Below are 23,373 nucleotides of genomic sequence, written 5' to 3'. Positions count from 1 at the left end.
TATGGTTGTTGTTGAAAGTTCTTGAAAATTGATTCCTGTTTAGTAAATTTTAGTTGGCTAGTTAGTGTTTCTAAGTTTCAACGATTATGATTAACTTTATTGCTGAAAATTCCTAAAAATTAATTCTTCTCTAGTAGATTTAAGTTTATTTGGTTGCCTGGTTAGTGTTTCATATTTCAATGATTATGGTTGTTGCTGAAAGTTCCTGAAAATTGATTATTGTTTAGTGGATTCAGGTTGATTTGATTGGCTGGCTAGTGTTTTTAAATTTCAACGATTATGATTAACTTTATTGTTGAAAGCTCCTGAAAATTAATTCCTGTCTAGTGGATTTAGCTTGATTTGGTTGCTTGGTTAGCGTTTTTTGTTTCAATAATTATGGTTGTTGCTGAAAGTTCCTAAAAATTGATTCCTGTTTAGTGGATTTAGGTTGAATTGGTTGGCTGGTTAATGTTTTAAGTTTTAATGATTATGATTAACTTTATTTCTAAAAGTTCTTAAAAATTGATTCCTATTTAGTGGATTTAGGTTGATTTAGTTGGTTGGTTAGTGTTTTAAATTTCAACGATTATGATTAATTTTATTACTAAAATTTCTTGAAAATTAATTCCTATTTAGTGGATCAAGGTTGATTTGGTTGCCTAGTTATTGTTTTAAGTTTTAATGATTATGATTTCTGTTTAATGGATTTAGGTTGATTCCTGTTTGTGAGTTGTTAGGTTTGTGCCGAACAATGACGTGTGTACTTAGGAGATGACCAATGTTATTAAGCTGATGTACGACCATTCTTGGTCCAGTTACACGAAGATCCCCGCTGAGACCAGGGAAGGATGGTTTTAAAAATGGGCGGTAATTAGTCTATTGTTTTAGTTTCAAACCTTTTTAGCTAGTTTATAGTTTCTATCTTGCTTAACTAATTTTAAAGTTTCTGTGTTGTAGCTGCACTTTAGATGGGATTCTGAGTATGACCTAACCATCGTGAAGATATTCGACCATAAAATGGGTCTGAGGCTCCAACAGATGTTGGATGATGTTCGTCAGGGACGAGACCACTGGACGACCTAAGCCATTTATGCTGAATCTTTATAAAGAAGGCCCTGTTTGTTCATTGGTAGATCGATGAGGAGTTCTAGTATCAGCGTCTCATCAACAGAGCTAACAGGGTCTCAACAAGATCATCCAAGTATATTGGTAGCTCAACGACCTTCATAAAGACTAAGGTCAGGTTGTTATGTAACATGACTTTAATTTTATTAATAACTTAGTTATATTCTTCTACATATCATTACTAGACATCCTAATCATATTGTTTCAATGTAACATGTGTAGACGAAATCGTTTGATCGTGAGACGACATTGACGGAGACGTTCAAGTACACCCATACGTTGAAGGAGAACAAAAAGATATTTGATGATCAACGGTCTCAGGACCATTATGCAAGTAAACATACATCTGATTATCTCCTGCTATAAAATTATTAGAGATTAATTGTATATCTATCATACTAGTCAAAATAACTTGTGTTAATTACACAGGAGTCCTACACACAGAGACTAGAAGCTGCAACTCAGCAGTCTTAGCAAGGTGGGGAGGACGCCACCGATAGCTCTCCAGCTTAAATCGTTGATCCCGATGTGGTTTGGCGCGAGACCGCCTCAGCGTCGTACAAAACTCGTATATACATGATGGGGTCATTCTTCGCTAGTAGCCTCCGCACCTCCACGTTGAGGTTATCGTCAGGCTCCGCCACTAGTCAAGCTGTCAAGCCTGAGGAAGACGTGGATTTGAGACTACAGGTGTATGAGCTCCAACGCAACCTTCAACAGCAGGCTCAAGAGTTTAACGATTATCGGGAGATGTATCAGAAGATTCTCACCTGCATGATATCTACGGATGAGCTCAGGCTGGAGTAGAGGAAGTCGCTGGAGCGGATGCAGTGTATGGAGGCTTCAGATGGAGGTGTACCGGACCCAGATGCGCGCTGTTGGCATCGACCTTGCTGGTGGCAGTTGTCCTGCTGGTGGCATATGGATATCACCGCCTTCTGCGCTACCGACTCAAGGCCACAGGACTGACGACGACGATCTAAATATGTAGTTATTAGCTTTCGTTTCATTGTTTCATTATATTTATTTGATGTAATTGCCTTTTAATTTATTTGAATAATGTATTATTTATTTTAAATAAAAGTTTTTTATTATTATGAATGGACCACTAATTATGTAAAAAAAACTGATATTACTGTAAGAATAATCCGACAATAATAGTGCGCAAAATAATATTTTTTGGCAGCAACAATATTGCCGAGAAAATTCGCCAGTAACCAATCGGTTTTCCGAGCTGATAATCCGTCGCAAAATTACCGTCGAACGAAAAGATTACAACGGTAAACATTTACCAATGAAGTTTATATTGCTGATTGTTTCCGACGGTATTCAACGTTTTTCTTATAGTATTGTTGTGGATCACATTCGATGTGTCAAAATTTAGCTGAAGAAAGAATATGAATGTGGGCCAGATGCGTCTCCTATTTTTTTCCTTCCATATTTTCTATGTCAGCACACTAAAAACTAATTTATTATGAATTAGAATTTCATTTAAAGATTAATAAATTACTGCATACATAAAATAAAATTTGAATCATTGGCACTTACTCAACTAAACTAGTGAGCTAACTATTTGATTAATATGTTGCTTATAAAACTTGTAATATGAATTAAAAATGTTGGACAGACAATAAAAAATAATCCAAAATAATTAAAATTATCTTATTTTATATTTAGTTTTTCTTTTTTTTTTGTATGCTTTAATTCTCACTAGAATAATTAGATAATTTTAGATGTAATAAGTGTGTAACTATAAATAGTTGGATACTACATATATAAAATTATGAGTATTAAATTGAATAAGATAATTTTAAATTATGATTTCTCTAGTATTATTGTATAAATTTATGTCTTCACTAGCAATAATGTCAATTAGAAATTCAATTTTTTTCAACCAACATAAATTAATTTTTTTATTTTAAATTTTAATTTTTAAATTTTAAATCATAAATCCTAAATCTTAAATTTTATATCTTAAACTCTAACTCTAAATCCTAAATTCTTAAAAATATAAGGTTAAAAAAATAATTTAAAAAATTTGTAATATTGGTTATTTAAAAGTTATGTTTCTTATACTTTCTCTAATGTAAAAGGTTATTATTAAGTGTTTTTAGAGTATGTTTAACAATTTAGAAATTATGCTTTAACAATACAGTTTTAAGTGATAGAAAGAGCATAATATATAATACAGATAGAGCACCTAATATAATTTATGACTTTTAATTTAGTGGCTTCCTGTATCTAAATTTTGCTCCCTTTGTCTAGCTACTTCAACTTTCAATTCTGTAGTAAACTTCTGTGATATGGTCGTTGATAAACCCCATTTGTAGGGTTTATCTTGTATTGATTTTAGGGGATTTTATAACCTTTTACCCACATTTATCCATTGAAATAGCATGGTTTTATAACTTCTCCTTTAATTGTGCTTAAGAGTGAAAACATGCTTTTTAGGTCTTAAAATAGTTAAATCTAATTCTCCTTGATTCCATTAGATGCCTTGATATGTTTGTTAAGTGATTTAAGGTTTAGGAGGCAAAGATTGGATCAAGGGAATGAAGAAAGAAGCATGAAAAGTTGGAGAACTCATGAAGAAATGAAAGAACCGGAAAGCTGTCAAGCCGACCTCTTCGCACTTAAACGACCATAACTTGAGCTACAGAGGTCCAAATAATGCGGTTCCAGTTGGGTTAGAAAGCTAACATCTGGGGCTTCGAAACGATATAAGATTTGCTATGGTTGAATCGCGCATGGTGACGCGTACGTGCATAGTACGCGCACGCGCCGTTGCTGCAACTGGTTCACTTAAAGCAAAACGTGGCCAGCGAATTCTAAAGCCTTGTGGGCCCAATCCAACTCATTTCTGATGCTATTTAACCCAAGGAGTGAAGAGGAAAACACATGTTAGTTACCATTAGTTTAGTTTTAGCTTAGTTTAGTAGTTAGAGTTAGTTTCTAGAGAGAGAAGCTCTCACTTCTCTCTAGGATTAGGATTAGGATTAGTTCTTAGATCTAGGTTTTAATCTTTACTTTCTTCTACTTCTACTCTTCAATTCATTGTAGTTACATTCATCTTTCTCTATTCTTTTGTTGTAATTTCCTTTATGTTGTTCTTGCATTTTGTTGTAGATCTACTTTTGTTCCTTCCTTTCTCTTTCAATTCAATTCAAGGTAAATCATAATAATTGTGTTCCTTTTGCTTTGTTAGTTGTTAATTCTTTGCAATAATTGTTGTTAGATTTTGTTCTTGTTGTTGATTTACTATGCTTTCCTTTTATGCCTTCCAAGTGTTTGATGAAATGCTTGGTTGGATTTTAGAGTAAAATTTTATGTTCTTGGCTTGGTAAGGTAACTTAGGAACTCTTGAGTTACTAATGTCCAAGTAATTGATGATTGGGATCCATTGACTCTAGTTCTCACTAATTGAATTCGTTGAGAGTTAGGACTTATGGACTAGGATTGATATAGCTCATTTGACTTTCCTTTACTACTAGTTAGAGGATGATTTAATGAGATTAATTCTTGCCAATTCTCATATTGTGGTTAGTGATTAGGATAGAGATCCTTGACCACCAACCCTTGCCAAGACCTTTTTAGGCCTTAGTTTACTTTCTTGCCATTTATCTTTCATGCTTCATATCAAAACCCCAAAATAACTCACAACCAATAACAAGACACTTTATTGTAATTCCTAGGGAGAACGACCCGAGGTTTGAATACTTCGGTTTATAAATTTAGGGGTTTGTTACTTGTGACAAACAATCTTTTGTATGAGAGGATTATTGTTGGTTTAGAAACTATACTTGCAACGAGAATTCATTTGTGAAATTCTAAACCGTCAAAAATTCAATCATCAGTCGTCATTAATACGAGCTATAAGTCGGCCTCATAACCGTTATTGGCAGGCACCATAACTCGTCATTATCCGTTACTGCTCGGATTTTATGAGCTATAACTTGGTGACATCAATATTCTCATCATAACCGACATCTCAAACGGCATGACGAGAAACCGACAACTTATTACTAAGAATGTACGAACGAAGAACTCTCCATATAAAGGAAGGTAAAGCATCTCTTTAGATTTAAGTTTTGAAAACTTGATACTATACTGACTTAAGCATCGGAGTGCCTTTGCAGGTACACTCCCCCCTTTCTCATTGCTCACACTCTCACATAACACGGAGAAAAGCTCGGATTCAAGACTTGGACATCGGCCTCCGAGTATATTGCTCAGTGGATACTGGGTAGTTAAATCAAAGCTATTTCACAGGCAAGATCAATTGGCGCCCACCGTGGGGCCGAGGAAGTCATATTATTTCTTTCGGTCTCATTACCTCCATTTATACCCATGGCTGACGTACCACCTCCTTCACTGTCCGAACTCATGTGAATTGTGGCTGATCTGCAACAAGCCAATCAAAGAATGGCCAACGAGAACCAAATAATGGCTGCCCAAATCGCTGAAATAAATCACGCTCGGATTGAGCACAACGATACTCACCGCCAGCAGCCAGAAGATGAGGAACATCAATCTCCCTCCCATGTCTCGGACACTGCCTGAGCTGAAGAACCCCAACTTGAAGATGAAAAGGGAGAGTCCGACGACCTTGTAGGACCCTTCACAGAGGAAGTAATGAACTTCAAGTTACCAAAGAGGTTCACTCTGCCACTGACCCTCACACCTTACGATGGACTCGGGGACCCAAGGAAGTTTCTTAAGAAGTTTCGATCAATAATGATCATCAATGGTGCATCAGATACAATTTTATGTCGTTGTTTTCTGAATTATTTAGACGGTCCTGCACTTGATTGGTTATGTGCTTTGCCTGCAGGTTCCATTTCGCGGTTTCAACAGCTGGCGAAGTTATTCGAAGAGCATTCTGCCGGGTCCGCAATTTACTTGCACGACTCTGATTATTTGAATACTATCAAGCAAGGACCGAACAAAAGCTTGAAGGACTACATGACCCGCTTCACCAAGGTCGCAATTAGCATACCTGACCTCCACCCCGAGGTCCACCTACATGCGATCAAAAGCGGACTTCGACCCGGAAAGTTCCAGGAGATAATCGCAGTGGCCAAGCCGAGGACTCTTGCAGAATTCTGTGAGAAAGCAAAAGGACAAATTGACATTGAAGAGCTCAGACAAGCCCGGAGAACCGACAAGTCATACTTCCGAGAAGACGATAAGAGTTCGGGTATTAAGAAAAATTTTAAACTAACACCCCGATTTGATTCTTATACGCAGTTCAATACCAAGAGAGAGGACATAATCAAAGAAATCTTGAATTCAAAGATGATCAAACCACCGAGGAAAGCCGGTACCTATCAAGATGCAAAGAATGTAGACAAGTCCAAGTACTGCGCTTTCCACCAGAAACACGGCCACAACACTGATGACTGTGTGGTCGCCAAGGACCTTTTAGAACGGTTGGCAAGGCAGGGACACCTCGACAAATACATAGGAGGTCACATCCAAAAGCGCACCCCCCCTTCCGCAACAAATGATTCCTCCGAACAACCAAACCGAGGAAAAGATAAGGCATCTTCAAGCCACTACGAAAGACCGCGCGGCATAATCAATTGCATTTCAGGTGGATACGCTAGTGGAGGATCCTCGAATTCGACAAGGAAAAGAACGTTCCGAGCAATATGCTCGGTACATGGACCACAACAAGATGCTGAAATGACTTATCAGCAACCAGAAGTCACTTTCACATACGCCGACTTCAACTCCAACATACAGAACTTGGACGACCCTGTGGTAATCACTCTTCAGATAGGGGATCTATTGGTAAGGAAAGTACTCTTGGACCCCAGAAGCAGTGCAGACGTTCTGTTCTATTCCACATTTCAAAAAATGAAGCTCAGCAACAACATCCTACAGTCAACAGGAGGAGACTTGGTCGGATTCTCAGGCAGTGTGGTTACAAACCACACTGGGTGAGCATCCTCTTTCAAAAACTAATGATATTCAATATTTAGTAGTTGATTGCTTCAGTCCCTATAACCTTATCCTTGGCCAACCTTTTTTGAACAAGTTCGGCGCAATTGTTTCCACAGTTCATCTGTGTGTTAAGTTTTCCCTGTAGGACGATAAAGTCGTAACAATCCACGGAGATCATAAAGAAGCACGGCAATGCTACAACATTAGCATGAAATTTCAAAATCGTGCAAAGCAGCAAGTCAACAATGTCGACCTCAAGCAAACCGGCCACCCACTTGCCTACCTCGATCCAAGAGCTGATTTTCTCGAGCGCCCACAACCTTCTGACGATTTACAAAAAGTATATTTTAATAATGACCCTAACAAATTTACTTATGTAGGTACCTCAATCAACGCAATAGACCTAGAGACCATCAGAATCTTTTTTACAAGATCAAGCCGACCTTTTTGCATGGACACCTTCAGACATGCCCGGCATCGATCCACAAATCATCAGTCATAAGCTAGCAATAAACTCGGCAGTCCGACCAGTGCAGCAGAAGAAAAGGAAACTCGGCGAGGAAAAGAAAAGAGCATCACTAGAGGAAACCCAAAAGCTCATCAATGCAGAATTTATCAAAGAAATCAGATTTACTACCTGGTTAGCCAATGTGGTAATGATAAGAAAACAAAATGGTAAGTGGCGCATGTGCGTCGACTTCACTGACTTAAACAAAGCATGCCCTAAGGATTCCTACCCTTTACCATCCATAGACTCTTTAGTAGATAACGCCTCAAGTTACGCTACTTTAAGTTTCATGGATGCGTACTCAGGGTATAATCAGATCCTAATGCACCCCTCCGATCAAAATAAAACGGCATTTATTACTGATTTCGGTAACTATTGTTATAAATTTATGCCATTTGGATTAAAGAACGCAGGTGGAACTTACCAACGTCTTATGGACAAGGTCTTCGCCAAACAGATCGGCAGAAATATCGAAGTCTATGTCGATGATATGGTCGCCAAAACAAAAATCGGAAACAGTCACGTCAGCAACCTTACAAAAAATATTCGGCCAAATTTGGCAGTACAACATGCGCCTTAATCCCGAGAAATGTGCATTCGCCGTTCAGGGGGGTAGGTTTTTAGGTTTTCTACTAACACGCAGGGGAATAGAGGCGAATCCAGACAAATACCGAGCGGTGCTGGACATGGCCAGCCCAAAAATGGTCAACGAGGTTCAGCGCCTCACAGGAAGACTCGCCGCACTATCCAGATTTGTTCCATGCCTAGCTTCAACGTCTATTCCCTTTTTCCAAACAATAAAAAAGAAAAACAAATTTCAGTGGAACGATGATTGTGAAAGAGCTTTTTCAAAATTAAAAACAACTCTCTCACAACCGCCGATTTTGCAAAAGCCCCTACAAGGGGAAGATTTATTTCTATACTTATTAGTTTCTGATTAGGCAATAAGCTCGGTTCTTGTTACAGAAAGAAACAAAACTCAGCATCCAATATATTTCATGAGTAAAACACTCCAGCATTCTGAGCTCAACTATCCGAGGATAGAAAAACTCGCATTAGCTCTGATATTCTCGGCACGAAGACTCCGACCTTATTTCCAAAGCCACGTAATTCATGTCAGAACAGATCATCCATTAAGGCAAGTGTTACACAAAGCAATGGACTTTGTACGTTGACGGCTCCTCCAATAATGGGGGCTGCGGAGCAGGAATACGCCTGGAGTCCGAAGATGGCTTCATATTGGAGCATTCTTTACATCTAGCTTTTAAAGCCAGCAACAATCAATCAGAATATGAAGCACTAGTCGCCGGACTCCGACTTTGTCTAGATCTCCAAATATCGGCGATAAAGGTATACTGTGACTCTTTATTGGTAGTACAATAGTTAAACGACCTTTTTCAGGTTAAAGATCATCTTCTATCTAAATATCTACTTTTAGTTAAAAAGTTAACTTCAAAATTTTCCAAAATTGAAATACAACACATTCCACATGAACAAAACCATAGGGCTGATATTTTATCTAAGCTCGGTAGTACACAATCCGAGTTATCTACACTGCACCAATTCACCCTTACATCTCCCAGTGTTACTCTAACAAATGTGCTAAGTGTCACACAGGAAAGGGATTGGAGGAACAACTTCATACAATATTTGCAAACAGGTAATATACCAGAAGGGGTGGACAATGTCAAAAAATTCCGAAGACAAGCATCTTCCTTCACAATACTCAACAGAACATTGTACAGACGAGGATACAATCGCCCATTACTAAAGTGTCTCAACAAGCCCGAAGCAGACATTGCACTAGCAGAGGCACATGAGGGAATCTGCGAAACACACACAGGCGCATGAAGTTTAGCATAAAAAATCCTTCGAGCTGGCTTCTTGTGGCCGACTTTAAACCAGGATAGCAAACACAAGATCCGAACATGTCACAACTGCCAAAAACATGCACCACTAATACACATTCCAGCCGAGCAACTACATCACTCTGACATCAACTGGCCTTTCAACCAATGGGGTTTAGAGATACTCGGTCCGTTTCCGACAGCACTGGGCCAGGTAAAATTCCTCGTCGTTGGTATCGATTATTTCTCAAAATGGGTGGAAGCCCAACCTTTGGCCAGAATAACATCCCAACAAATGATTTCTTTTGTTTGGAAAAACATTATTTGTCGTTTTGGAATACCTCACCATATCATCACTGACAACGGCCGCCAGTTCGCCGATCAGAAATTTCAATCTTTTTTGTAGAATCTCAAAATAAAACAACATTTTGCTTCAGTAGAACATCCTCAAACAAATGGCCTAGCTGAGGCGGCAAATAAGGTCATCCTACACGCACTTAAGAAAAAGCTAGATGACGCCAAAGGTCTCTGGGCCGAGCTCATACCCGAAGTCCTCTGGGGATATAACACAACGCCACAATCATCAACAAGAGAAACACCCTTCAGGCTGGTATACGGTTCTGAAGCCATGATACCCTTGGAGATCTCCCAGAGCTCCATCCAAACTTACCTCGGCAATCAGGAGGAAGCTCGGAGATCCGAGCTCGACATCATCGAAGAAGTAAGAGACATCGCCACATTGAAGCAACGCGCAGCACAACAAGCAATAGCCCGCCAGTACAACAAATCGGTTAAAAGCAGATCATTTGTGAGAGGAGACTTAGTACTTCGTAGAACGGAAAGTGCTCGGAAACCACCCTCACATGGAAAGCTCGCAGCAAACTGGGACGGTCCATACCGAATATCAGAAGTACTCGGCAATGGAGCATACAAACTCGAATCAATAGACGGTAAAGTATTACCCAATACCTGGAATGTTTCATCCCTAAAGAAGTTCTATAGTTAAGAATCAGGGACAGGCTAGTACTCTTTTTCCTACTACCAAGTTTTTGTCCCAAAGGGTTTTGCTTGGAGAGGTTTTAACGAGGCTAGCCTACCTGAGAATTTGTATTTAAAGAAATACGAATCTATAATCAAGACTATCTCGTTCTATTCAATTATGAGATTTATATTTTTCATCACTATCAATTATCAATATAGCTCGGAAAATGACAATCCTCGCCTAAATTTACAACCTGCCACTACTCGGCAGTATTCTAAAACAGAAATGAAATATCCTCAGAATCATTTCCTATCAATCAACAAAAAACTTTTTCCTCAAAGGAAAGTATTCACATCCAATAACGTTCAAACCGATACCACAATTCAAAAACAAACATCAAAATTGAAATAGCTATCCATTACAAAATAAAACAACAAAATATCCAACATAATAACAAACTACACATTATCTGCCTGATCTTCAACATCACCATCATCTTCGACCATCTTACCATCACGAACAACTTTTCCAAGGTCTATCCCGGACAGATCAGCTTCTGGTGCCAAAAACTTCGCCTGTAACAACGCCCTTTCAAACCCCTCAACAAAAGAATCCAGAATTTCATCAGCTTTTTTCTTCTCCACATTCTTTAATTCAGCAGTTACCTCAATTAGACGAGATTGTACGCTTGCCAAATCACTTTCTTTTTTCTTCAAATCCTCCGCATCCCGAGCATAATTATCTTTCGTCTCCTTCAATAACTTCTCGGCCTCGGTTAACCGTGCCTGAAGCTCGGCAACAACACTTTTACTCTTAACCAACTGTTCCTTCAGAACAGAAACCTCTCCCCTTTCCGCAGCAACTCCCTTATACTTCAACTCTTGGCTACGCCCAAGACTCGCAAGGCGCAAACCAACAACCTAGACAAAACAATACAGGCACTTTGTCAAAATTTCCAAAAAACAACAAATAAAACAAACAAGGTCGCCCATTACCTGCATATACTGACCAATCGCGATGTCTCCAACCTCCTTTGCAAGTGAAACATCAGCCGACGATTGACAATACTCGTCCACCACAGCCATATAGGGATACTCTTTTTCCCATACAGAAAATCCCTCACTTTGTTCAGAAATTTCATGAAGCCTTTTTTGATTGTCCATAAAAGCCTGTATTTCCTCAAGAGGAACCCCTAATGACTTTTCATCAGAATCATCGGACAAGTCAACAAGATCGGACTTCCTCTTCTTTTTTATAATCACTTTCCTCCGACCTTGACGAGGCTGAGTAACTTTGCCAGTCCCAGCAATTTTCTCAGCATTAGAAGATGAAACCTCCTTCTCCAAATTCTTATTTTTGAAACGTGTCCTCAGGGACGCAGCTGAAACACCAGGATATTTACCCCCTGCAAAACACAAGGAACATCAGATATCTGAAGAGAAAAATTAATACATCAGAAACAACCCTATAACTCACCTAAATATTTTAAAACAGCATCTTTATCCTCCTCCCACTTCGGAAGCTCATACATTGAAATTAGGTCTCCCCGACCGATGTTTTCAACAAGAAACTCAATCAAACAAACGTTTCTCGGAGAAATAACTTCTGGTCCGAGTATATTCTGAGGTTCCGAGCACCAATACAATGGGAACTTCTCAGCCATATTTTCATCTATGAAAAAAGAAAAATCTTTTTCCAGGCCCCTAACTTTGAAATACATCTCTTTAAAGTCTTTGAAAGAAGATTTATACAACCTGAAAATGCCAAATTCAGGGGTGCTGTTGAAATTTATCCAACCACCTTTCCACACCCCCTTGGCTTGAAATAGTGAGAAGAACAGGTCAACAGACAGCTCCTCCTCCAGAAATTCCATTAGAATTTCAAAAGAACGAAGGAACACCCACCCATTTGGATGAAGCTGCGATGGAGCACAGTTTAACTGTTTTAAAATCTGACACTCGAAATCTGTAAATGGTAACCTAACTCTCAGCTCTTTGAGAACACAGCTGTGCATGTAGAAAAATTCAAAGCCCCTACCACGGTGATAAACCCTATCATTAACACTACATGGCAGTAACTCAATCCCAACTCCAGAATTCTGCCTCACTACCTTACTCACATCCACTTCCTTCACAGCAGCCTCATCACAAAATAAAGACACCTGAGACCTCACATCATCCCCAACCCAGTCATAAGACCAATCTATTTTATCCTTCTTCTCCTTCTCAAACCCCATCAAAAACAGTAAAACAAACATGCAACCAGGAAATACAAAGAGACGAGGGAAGAAAGAAATCACAAGCACATAGCCATACCTCTCTTGCTCATTCTTCACAAAGAAGGAGAAAACCAAAACGCCCAAATTCCAATCAGTAGAAGTAATTAATCAAAAACAAAAACGTTCCAAATATCACCCCTGCCTCAGTCACATCAAACGACAAACGGCACATTGGAAACTAACACAACATTAATGAAGCCACCACTCATTCTCTCTCCTCATTAACAAACGGGCACGATGTCCAACGTGGCACAATACAAAATTCATTTAATGAAGTACGTTGAACTGGGGGCTCACTCAGGAATCCACTTAACCGAGTTATAACTCATCACAAAAGCTCAACCTGCTTCATTAAAAAACTTTCCTCAGGCTAAGCTTGGGGGCTGTGATATGGTCGTCATTAATATGAGCTATAACTCGGCCTCATAACCGTTATTGGCAGGCACCATAACTCGTCATTATCCGTTACTGCTCGGATTTTATGAGCTATAACTCGGTGACATCAATATTCTCATCATAACCGACATCTCAAACGGCATGACGAGAAACCGACAACTTATTACTAAGAATGTAATGGACGAAGAACTCTCCATATAAAGGAAGGTAAAGCATCTCTTTAGATTTAAGTTTTAAAAACTTAATACTATACTGACTTAAGTATCGGAGTACCTTTGCAGGTACACTCCCCCCTTTCTCATTGCTCACACTCTCACATAACACGGAGAAAAGCTCGAATTCAAAAGTTGGACATCGGCCTCCGAATATATTGCTCGGTGGATACTGGATAGTTAAATCAAAGCTATTTCACAGCCAAGATCAACTTCCAAACAAACTTGAACAATCTGTGTGAACTTCCCATATATATGACTAAAAGTTTGGTGAAAACAAAAACTTAGATTAGCCACCTGAAATATTTTCAACTTAAAAAACTATAAAACTTCATGGGTTTGGTTCGGTGCCTTTTGGACCACTTCTAACATTAAAGTCATTTCTCTACAGTATATAATAAAGAGCTAGATTATGCCATCTTCTCAACAAACTTTGAGAAGTGCTTTTAGATGGACTTTTAAAGGAGTAAATTTGGGAGTAAATAATTGCATTTATTTTCTTGGTTTAGTTCTCAAAAGCAGTCTCATTTGAAAAAAAGAAAAAATATATATGAGTTTATCTACGTCATGCATAATTTTTGGAGATGTTATATTACGGTTGATAAAACTTGATAAAGAATAATACATGTGATCCATAATTTTATTGGCGAAGATATAAATTATCAAACAAGTTTAAGGGTAGTTTGCATTGGCTTTGAAAAAAGTTTTTTTTTTTTTTTTGGTCAAGAAAAAGTATTTATTTATTTATTTAAAAAAAATTAAAGTCATTTCATATTTAAATAAATTTTTTAAATTTTTTTAAATATTTAAAACGTCTTTTATTTATATTTTTTAAAAAAATAAAATATTATTAGTTTTTAAGAAAAAATAAATAGTTTATTTTTTTAATAGAAGTAATTTTCTTAAAAAATATATCTAAACATATTTAAAATTTAATAAAAATATATTTTTATAAAAGAATATTTTTTCACTCAAATAAATTAATTTAAACCAACACTAAATTACACAAATACCAGAATAGAGTCATTTTAGTAAAACTATGTTACCGTAACTAACTAATATAGTATTTTAAAAAATATTGTTAAAATTAAAATAATAATTTTTTATTATTAAATAATACTTTTATTTTTTAAATATTATTTAAAAAAATATTATCAAAATATAAAAAAATATATAACTTTAATTTTAATAATATTTACATAATTATGGTAGCACAGTGATACTAGAATCCACCATATCATAATTGAACTAGAATTGATGCATGGAATTAATAAAAATACAATAACATAAGAGAGAGACATAGATGAAAGAAGTATTGAAGCCATCCATATTATTACATAGGGAAAACTCATCAAGAAATGGCTAATGTATGTCAATACTCAATACTACTATTATCTCAATGGAGGGGAAGAAGAAATCTATAGTAACAATAATAATGATAATACTAAGAAATAAAAGCTAAACTACTATGCATTGTTGTAGCCATTGATGACATGCTTCACTTGCTTATTATTATTGATGTCATTAGTTTTCCCAAATATACTCTCCATGTCCTCTAAAGACCTACCTTTGGTTTCAGGCAAGAAGGAATAATAGAAGCACCAAGCCAAGGCTGTGATAGCAGTATACATAAAGAAAATCCCAGCCATTGTAATCTTCTGATAAATTGAAATGAAACTTGTAACCACCACAACATTTGTGAACCTGTTGACAGTGACACCCACACCAAGACCCTGTGCTCTCAACCTGAGTGGAAAAATCTCTGAGCTATACACCCATGTAACAGGTCCAAGGCCTATTGCAGTGAAAGCCACATAGATGTAAGTGAATACAATGGTGAAACTTATTGCCCAAGAAACCTTGTCATCTGAATGCTCCACTATTCTCATGCATGCACCTAAGCCTAGAAGAGACACAGCAACACCACCAGAACTAACCAGCAACAAGATCCTTCTTCCAACTCTGTCCAACAAGAATGTTGATATCAACACGAAAACGGCATCGCTGATTCCCATTCCAACTGTTGCTAGTAACAACACGCTCTTATCAGTGATTCCTGTTCTCTCAAAGATCCTTGGAGTGTACATGAAAATGGCCTCTATCCCGATGATTTGCTGGAACAAATGGACGCCGGTGGCTGCGATTAGGATTCGCCGAACAGGCGGCGAAGGATTGCATAGAAGCTCTCGGAGCGCTCCTCCGCCACTTCGACTCCTCTTTGGCACTTGGACAATGTCTTGTGTGCTTCTTGGATCGATGCCTGCGGCGGTTTTTATCTCTTGCAACCGTTGCTCTGCTTCTTGCTTCGTGTTTGACACGCGCATCAGAACTTCCCTCGCATCACCAATACGCCCTTGCATCACCAGCCACCTGTTTAATTAAGCCGTCATCAAACCACTTATCTCACAAGCACAAGTTGAAAACTCAGCTACAGTTAACTTTATAACTTTATGTAAAGTTGATAATTTGGAGTTTAATTAAGCCGTCATCAAAACCACTTATTTCACGAGCACAAGGTGAAAATTCAGGTACAGTTAAAGTTGATAACTGAAAGTTTAATTAAATCTGTTAAATCATTTAACGACTCTCAGCTATCAACTTCAAACACAACAACAATAGAAGAGTCCAATTTGAATGATGATCACCTTGGCGACTCAACAAGCTTGAGCATGAGAATGGCCAGAGCCAGAGAAGGGAATGCAGGAACAAAAAGCATGGTTCTCCAGCCAATTTGAAGGGGCAAGCGACCGAAGAAGTAGTTAGAGACATAGCCCAATAAGAGACCCAAGTTGATGGACACGTCAGGGAGAGCGGTTAGGAAGCCTCTGTAGGAAGGAGAAGAGATCTCAGCGCTGTAAACTGGTGCAATCATGAGGGCAAAACCCGCACCAATACCCGCCGTGCATCTTCCAGCCATCAATGCTGAGTAGTTTGGACCGTACCCCATCAGAATGGACCCCAACAAGAAGATGATGGAAGAGAGGATGATGGTGTTTCTCCGTCCTATGATATCAGAGATTCTTCCTGCCAGCAAGGATCCTGGTAATGCACATGCATTCAAGATTCCTGCTAGCAGTTGAACCTGTAGATCACTGATTCGTAGTTCTTCCTTTATGTATAACAATGCTCCTGCCATCACTCCTGTAGCTGTACAAGAACAAAATATATTTTGCTTCTTTCTTAGAAATCTTCATTTTGATTGCTTATACATGTCTTTGTTTAAGCATTAAAACTGAAAAAGAGTAGTGATATATATATACTCACTTGAACTCATCACCTCATCACCATAAGATGGAGTGTGACTATCACCCACAAAAAATAAATAACACGCACAATAAGTCACACTAATATTTTCAATTAAACAATACCAAACATTATTTCAAAGTGTTACTCAGTTGTACAACCCAACTAATTAAAATGTTTTCCAAAATCTATTCCATCCAGACCTACTAATAGCAACAACAGTTAAACCCTATTCTATTAGGTAACGTTTATTTTATTTTGAGGTACTGGAACAGAGACGGAGAGACTGAGAAACTGAAATTCAGTATTATGTTTGTTGGTTCAAAAACTGGTATTAAAATTTCTGTCTTTAAAATTTCAATATTTCAGTTCTTTCAAAAAATGGAGACAGGAAACTGAAATTTAAGAGATAAAAATAGAAATTTTAATAACATTTTATATCTAAAATATCCTCATTTCAATTAATTAATTCTAATTTTATCTTTTGGACAAATTAAATTAGACCTTCATTCTTGTTTTAATTTCTATCTTCCACTTTGCACGAATATTAAAATTTATTTCGGTCTCTTAGTTTCTGTCTCTCAATATCAGTCTTTCAGTCTCTGTCCCTCTACCACGCTACCTTAAAGTGAGATTCGTTATGTGGACTAAAAGATATACTGAGTTAGAACATAGTAGAAGAAGAAATAGATACTCACAATAGCCAAATATAGCAGAGATAATAGAGGCAGCTACCACACAAGCACAAGCATAGTTGTTAAACTTGGTAAGACTATAGTCTTCATTATTGTGGCCACTACCATCTTTCATGGCCCTTTGGCACTGGCATTGCACGTTTGTTTCTTGTCCCGGACACATTGTGTGAAGTTGCTAATTGTGTGATTTTTGTAAAAACTGAAAAATGATGCAACACTCGTATATATAGTGACTACATATAGAGACTCTAATTTGGCATTACAACAGTCCATGAGGCCAATTATTTATTTATATATATTGTTTAATCAAGCAGATGTTGCTTCACACTAAGAAAGAATTATAATGCCTCCACCTCAATTTGCGGTGATTTTCATTGTGTATTAATTAATTTAACATAGAGTATTATATAGTGTATTTTTAATTTCAAAATGCCTGCCTCTTCAAAACTTGTTGACTCAAGAACTATGTAAATGACTCTTCAAAATGAGACGAAGGTAGTTAGTATCGAGTTTTCTTGAATTATGTCGTTTTTATTGTGAAATTACTTAGTGATGTCTACTCTTCATTTCAACAAAAACCAATTTCACTATCACCCCTTCCCCGCTTCTCTTCTCTTCCAAAGGGAAAAACAAATTCGCTAATTTAATATGATATAAATTGTCGTCAAATTCGCATGTATCAACGTCCATAGGGAATTTACATATATTATTACAAAATATTGTTGCCATGTGGAGTTTATGAATGTAATCGGTATTCCTCATGTGGAGCCTATTGGTTTCTTGATTTACTTTGTGAAGGATGATCGTCCATACCGTGATCATAAAGGTCGTAACTTATTGACAACCTAACCAAATTTTAGATTTTAGATTCCCTTCGAATCTTCCCATCCCTTTTCCAATTTCTTTCTACGTGTTCTAATCAGATCAATCAACCTGTGTAAATTTACAAAATGTTAAAATAATTTAATTTTTATTCCCCGAGATAAAACAATTTTTGCACAGGCATCCAATTTAATATTATCACATCATAAAATATAACTAATTTTTAAATTCACTACTTAAAAAGTTTTTAAAACATAAATTTAATTAGATGATCACGTAATACTCTTTATATTATTAGTACATTAAAATTAACTCAATAGTTATTATAGAACTTTTGTCAAAAAAATCATTACTCAATTCTTAGCAACAAATTAGTGTCTGAACCCTAAACTAATTATGTATTCATAATATGTGAAGATCATAGGTAGCATAATAATAAAACCAATCATGGTACAACAAAAACCACAAATCAATCATCGCATATATAAATATGTATTTAACATCTCAAAAATATTTTTATTATACTCCACAAATCAAAAAAAAAAAATTGTAATAAAACAACTTTTGAAAGAATAAGTTCATCATTTCCATGCAATTGAACTCACAATTTATGGTTAGTCTTCGAAGCATTTCATGTGATTCTTCTCAAAAAGTATAACTAAACTTTGTTGTTAGTCCATTTGAGTCTGAGATAAAGTGTTCGATTCTCATTCCCTTCTCCCTTCAATTATAGTACATTGAATTATACTTTTTTTTATTTTTATTTTTTCAGTCCCACATCACTGCCTAAACTATCGTTTGCAAACTACAAAACAGGCACATCCAAAGCCTCAGTTATCTGCATTCTGCAATTTGCATCTTATATTCTTATTAGAGTTTCCTTAAACTTGAAGTCTACATTGAGCACATCCAAAGCAAAAACATGTGCTTACTATCAAGAAGCAAACAATTAACAAGTCGGAACTTTTACGCAAAAATAAATAGATCCACCTACATAAATTATCCAAGGATATGAATGAGTTTGGCAAAAGCTTACACGGCCTGGAAAGAGATTTAAAATGGTCTCTGTGGAATTGTCTTCCCCAAAATTGCCTCCCAAACTGAAGGTGAAAATGGTGCTTTCTTGTCCAAAAACTCCCTCACAGCCTTCTTATCAAGATTAAAGCCCTTATCTGTTAATGTCTTGATAGCATCCTTTGCTTCTTCAACACCTTTTTCCTTGCAGAAACTGTCTACTAAGCCTACAAAAGTAGTTGTGTTCGGATAATGACCTGCTTCCAACATCTCCACACAGAATTCAAAAGCATCCTGTAATCTGCCACATTTGCTTAGTCCTTGTACAAGGACAGTGTAACTGAAAACGTTTGGTGAAATGCCATTGCTTTGCATTTTCCGAAAGATCCTTATGGCATCGTCTGCCTTGTGGGCCTTCGTAAAGCCTTCCACTACAGCTGTATATATGACAATCTCCGGAATGGTACCCTTCTCCCGCATCAGACCAAAAAGCTTCAAGGCTTCTTGAACAAAGCCATCTTTGCATAGACCATCAAGCATGGCCACAGCATTGGGGATAAGACCGGTTTCCTTCATCTTCTTGAAGATCTCATTGGCATCTTGGGGCATAGATTCTGAAGCTGGTTGATTGGGATTTGACCTCTTCGCTTCTTCGGATTGGTTGCCCGAAGCAGACTCGGATGTGTTTGCTGTTTTATTATCAAACCCAAGCTTGAATTTATCAAGGAAACTCTCTCCTGATTGACCAGCAGCCCAACCTGTTTCAGCCATATTTCTGCCATGGAATGCAAGATCAGGTCTTCCATGATCATCCTCAAATTTTGGAGGGAAGGAATGGGAATCTCCACTACGTTCCCTCACACGCGGACGAGGAGGCTGATTAGTTGGCCTACCACCTCTCAAAGGTCTATCTGGAATTGGTTCTGGCGGAAACTGTTGATTGCCATATCCTTCCTGGCTTCCATTGATACCACTGCCATTAAAATCTGACTGTTTAAGAGAAAAATCCTCATCATGAGATTCTTGTACATGCTGTTTGCTTCTTCCACCGCCATCATCAACAAAGCTATAATGGCGCAAAGTCTTAAAGCATGGTGCCAGATATTGTTTGGAAGATGCAGGGGGAACTAGTTTATGAAGCCGCCCTAGCATTGTTGGCATGTGAACCTGTTCATAAGTTTCATAAGCTTACAGTCAACAAACTCATTCCGAAATCAAAGAAACAACAACTACACAAAGGAGGGAAACAGACATAAATCACACAATAAATGTTGAATATTCATGTATTCAATTAATTTATCATATGAAAGTGCCTGCAATTGTTATCAATTTAAAATTATATCTTCAATTGTCAGCAAATGGTGCTGTTATATTAGCATTAAACCAAAGAATGAAATGAAAAAATGCAATGCTCAGTGGTGGTTTCGTATGGACTCAATCCAATTCACTCAATAAAAGAGTAATCAGATGACCCAAAAAACTAATAAGAGTAATCATGATGTCCTCCTAATAAAAAAGGACTTGAGTATATTACTATATTTACATACAATAAGATCCCCACACAAAATAGATTTTCCAATAAAAATGAATCAAGTTATGACTTAGATCAGACCTTTCAATTATCACATATACATTGATTTCCTTTAATCAAGTCAAGGGAAAGAAAATTAATTTCCTTTTATAAAAACTCGAGTAATCATAAAGGTCTTCAATGTTATATTTTACAAATAACAATAATATCAAGCATATACACGAAAATATTATCCTACTAGGTGGGATTGGTTATATAAATCAAACGATGTTACGAGTCTTATCATAGGTGAGACTATCTATACATAGATCATATATCAATTATCATATATACATATATATTGGGTGGTGGGCGGGCCGACTCACCGCGCCCAAACCCGCCTTTAACTTTTACTTCTTTTTTTTTCAAAAAAAGTTACTAAACCATTCATTGAAAAAAACATACAATTTCACAATCCCTAACCAAATTTGTTCCAAATAGTAGCTACCATATGATGCTTCTAATATGAATATGAAGCAAGCAGATGAATTGATGCAACCTTGGATTAGAATTCAGAAGTGCCACTTGAAGGGTCACTTTTATTTAGATCAAAATAGCAAAAGGAACAACTTCATTCCTATGCCACAATTCATCAACTCATCTCCGTCTTTAGACTAGCTGCTAGCACCTTTCACCCAGGAAGTCAAAAAACAACATTATTACAAACGTAAACTCGGTTTAAATCATGTTAACTTAAGAAAAGAAAAAAACATGTCCAATGAAGATTTACATCCAAAGATTATAGGTCAAAGAGTGAATATTGGAATCATGAATAAACCACCTCAGGAAAAGACACTTTGCATAAAACACACAAACCCCAGCTGTAGTTTTCACAGTACCAGGAAGAATGGAAGATACATATATAGATACACAGGACCCAGGGGCAGCAGCAACGGAGAGGGTGCGAGCCTGCGACGGATCCACGGAGGGGACAGGTGCGACAGCGAGGCGCGACAGCGCCGGCGCCGGATGTTGTAGGTCAATGTGTGTGACGGAGAGAGCCAGAGGCAGAGAGCCCGTGAGTGTTAGGGGGTGGAGGGCTGGAGGTTGATATGAATTCTGTTATACTTACGGGTTATGAGTCTGCTAGGGTTTTTTGCATAGTTATTAGAATTGAACCTGTAATGGACCTGGCCGTAATTGACCCAATCATATGAGCAGGTCACCGGTTCAACCGATAAATCACTGATTCGACCGATTAATCCGATTATAATTAATATAAAATTATAAAAAAAATAAAATCAAAAGTTAAAATACTTTTTCAATTTAAATGAACAAGAGAGCAAAACATATTACAGTCAGTAAATTAATGACTAACAAACTAATCAAAAACATAAATTCAATTTATAAATCAATCCATCAAAATACCGTTATACCAATAGTCCAATATTGCCTGTGTAATTGTCAATACTCAAATATTAAATCAACTCTTATTACAATAATTGAAGGCTAAGACTAAGACTGAGTCTCTACACATTACACAGAAACTATCTATTCTTACAGCAATAAATTCATCTCGGTGACAGATTTTCAGCAACAAATTCAACTCACTCATAATTTTCAACCAAAAAAAATTTTAGCTCAGTAACAAATTCAAGAAGTATAGCTCAAAAGATATTTACAACAACAAATTAACTCAACAGCAACAATAAATTTAGCTCAATACAGCAACAAATTCAACTCAATACAACAATAAATTTGACTCAATACAGCAACAAAAGATGGTTCAGTGATGATTTACAACAACAAAATTGACAGGGGCAAGGGAAAAGGAAAAACTGAAAAAGATAGAAGAGAGGAATGCAGGGATAAAAGAAATAAAAGAACTACAGCAATAAAAGATTTAGCTAAGTGACATTCAGCAACAAATTCAACTTAGAGCAACAATTTAAAAGCAATAGAAGATAGGTATTCCATCATACTCATCTGTCAGCATAAAATGCTTCATCAATTCAACATGTTTTCCAGAAAAAAAAAAAATTGCTCAGCGATATATTCAGCAACAAATTCAACTTACAGCAACAAATTCAGCTCATTGATAATTTTCAACAACAAAACAACTATGATAAAATTGAAAAAGAAAGAACAGTGCCGAAGGAAGCTCACCTGCCCAAGGACCACTTGACGGTGAAGGAAGCTGACCGACTGAACTGACGGCCGAATAAGAAGACGAAGACCACCACCACCACCCGAGGGACCAATTCGGTCTGCTTTCTGCCGCCGGCGAAGCGATAGCAGGGAAGACGGCGACTGAGTGCGAGACGTGACGACACAGGCCGCGACGACGAGCTTGAGTCCGCCGAGTCCGAGTCAGTGAGTGCGACTGTGCGAGAGCTTGAAGGCGAGGGAGAGAGTGACGAGAAAGAGACAAGACTCGAGAGAGAAGAGAGACATTGAGGGTACTTGGGGATTGGGGGTGATCCGCTTTAGGGCAACCTGGGGGGTGGGGGTGTTTAGCAGCGTCGTTTTTCATTTTTTCTCAAGAAAAAAAAGCATGACCGGTCCGGGTCATATAAACCGGCCGGTCACCGTTTTTGCTAAAAAACGCCGGGTCGAACTGCTTTTAACCGAATCTGATGTTTAAACAGTCTAATTAGTGACCCAATTTGATAATTATGATTTTTTTATTTAGTTTTTTTTTTTTTTGCACACGGTATTCTCCAACCAATAGGTTAAGAACTATTATGTTGTGGATCTAAACTGCATTTAAGAGTTTGTCGCTGGCCAATGAGTTGCTGCATATACAAGGTGGG

General features: G+C 37.3%; 2 protein-coding genes across 4 annotated transcripts; both read right to left on the bottom strand.

The window, feature by feature from the left end:
* Positions 1-14,535: 14,535 nt before the first annotated feature.
* On the bottom strand, positions 14,536-17,426 carry LOC130982610 (probable polyol transporter 6). Its single transcript, XM_057906651.1, has 3 exons — positions 17,218-17,426; positions 15,922-16,423; positions 14,536-15,646 (listed from the first exon to the last, which is right to left on the bottom strand). Exons 1-3 carry the CDS (start codon positions 17,375-17,377, stop codon positions 14,743-14,745), a joined length of 1,566 nt encoding a protein of 521 aa, XP_057762634.1. The 5' UTR covers positions 17,378-17,426; the 3' UTR covers positions 14,536-14,742.
* Positions 17,427-18,879: 1,453 nt separating this feature from the next.
* On the bottom strand, positions 18,880-23,056 carry LOC130982848 (pentatricopeptide repeat-containing protein At4g38150). Of its 3 annotated transcripts, XM_057906969.1 has the most exons (3): positions 22,727-23,056; positions 21,120-21,248; positions 18,880-20,217 (listed from the first exon to the last, which is right to left on the bottom strand). In XM_057906969.1, the coding sequence occupies exon 3, from the start codon at positions 20,209-20,211 to the stop codon at positions 19,090-19,092; it is 1,122 nt and encodes a 373-aa protein (XP_057762952.1). In that variant the 5' UTR covers positions 20,212-20,217; positions 21,120-21,248; positions 22,727-23,056; the 3' UTR covers positions 18,880-19,089. The 3 variants fall into 3 exon arrangements, with proteins under 3 accessions (XP_057762952.1, XP_057762951.1, XP_057762950.1); XM_057906968.1 differs by lacking the exon at positions 21,120-21,248; XM_057906967.1 differs by lacking the exons at positions 21,120-21,248; positions 22,727-23,056 and adding an exon at positions 21,460-22,593.
* Between the last annotated feature and the right edge of the window lie 317 nt (positions 23,057-23,373).

The sequence above is a fragment of the Arachis stenosperma genome, chromosome 5, assembly GCF_014773155.1.
Source record: "Arachis stenosperma cultivar V10309 chromosome 5, arast.V10309.gnm1.PFL2, whole genome shotgun sequence".
NCBI classification, from domain to species: domain Eukaryota; kingdom Viridiplantae; phylum Streptophyta; class Magnoliopsida; order Fabales; family Fabaceae; genus Arachis; species Arachis stenosperma.
The sequence above is the reverse complement of the archived record's forward strand: the minus strand, read 5'-3'. Positions and strand labels throughout refer to the sequence as shown.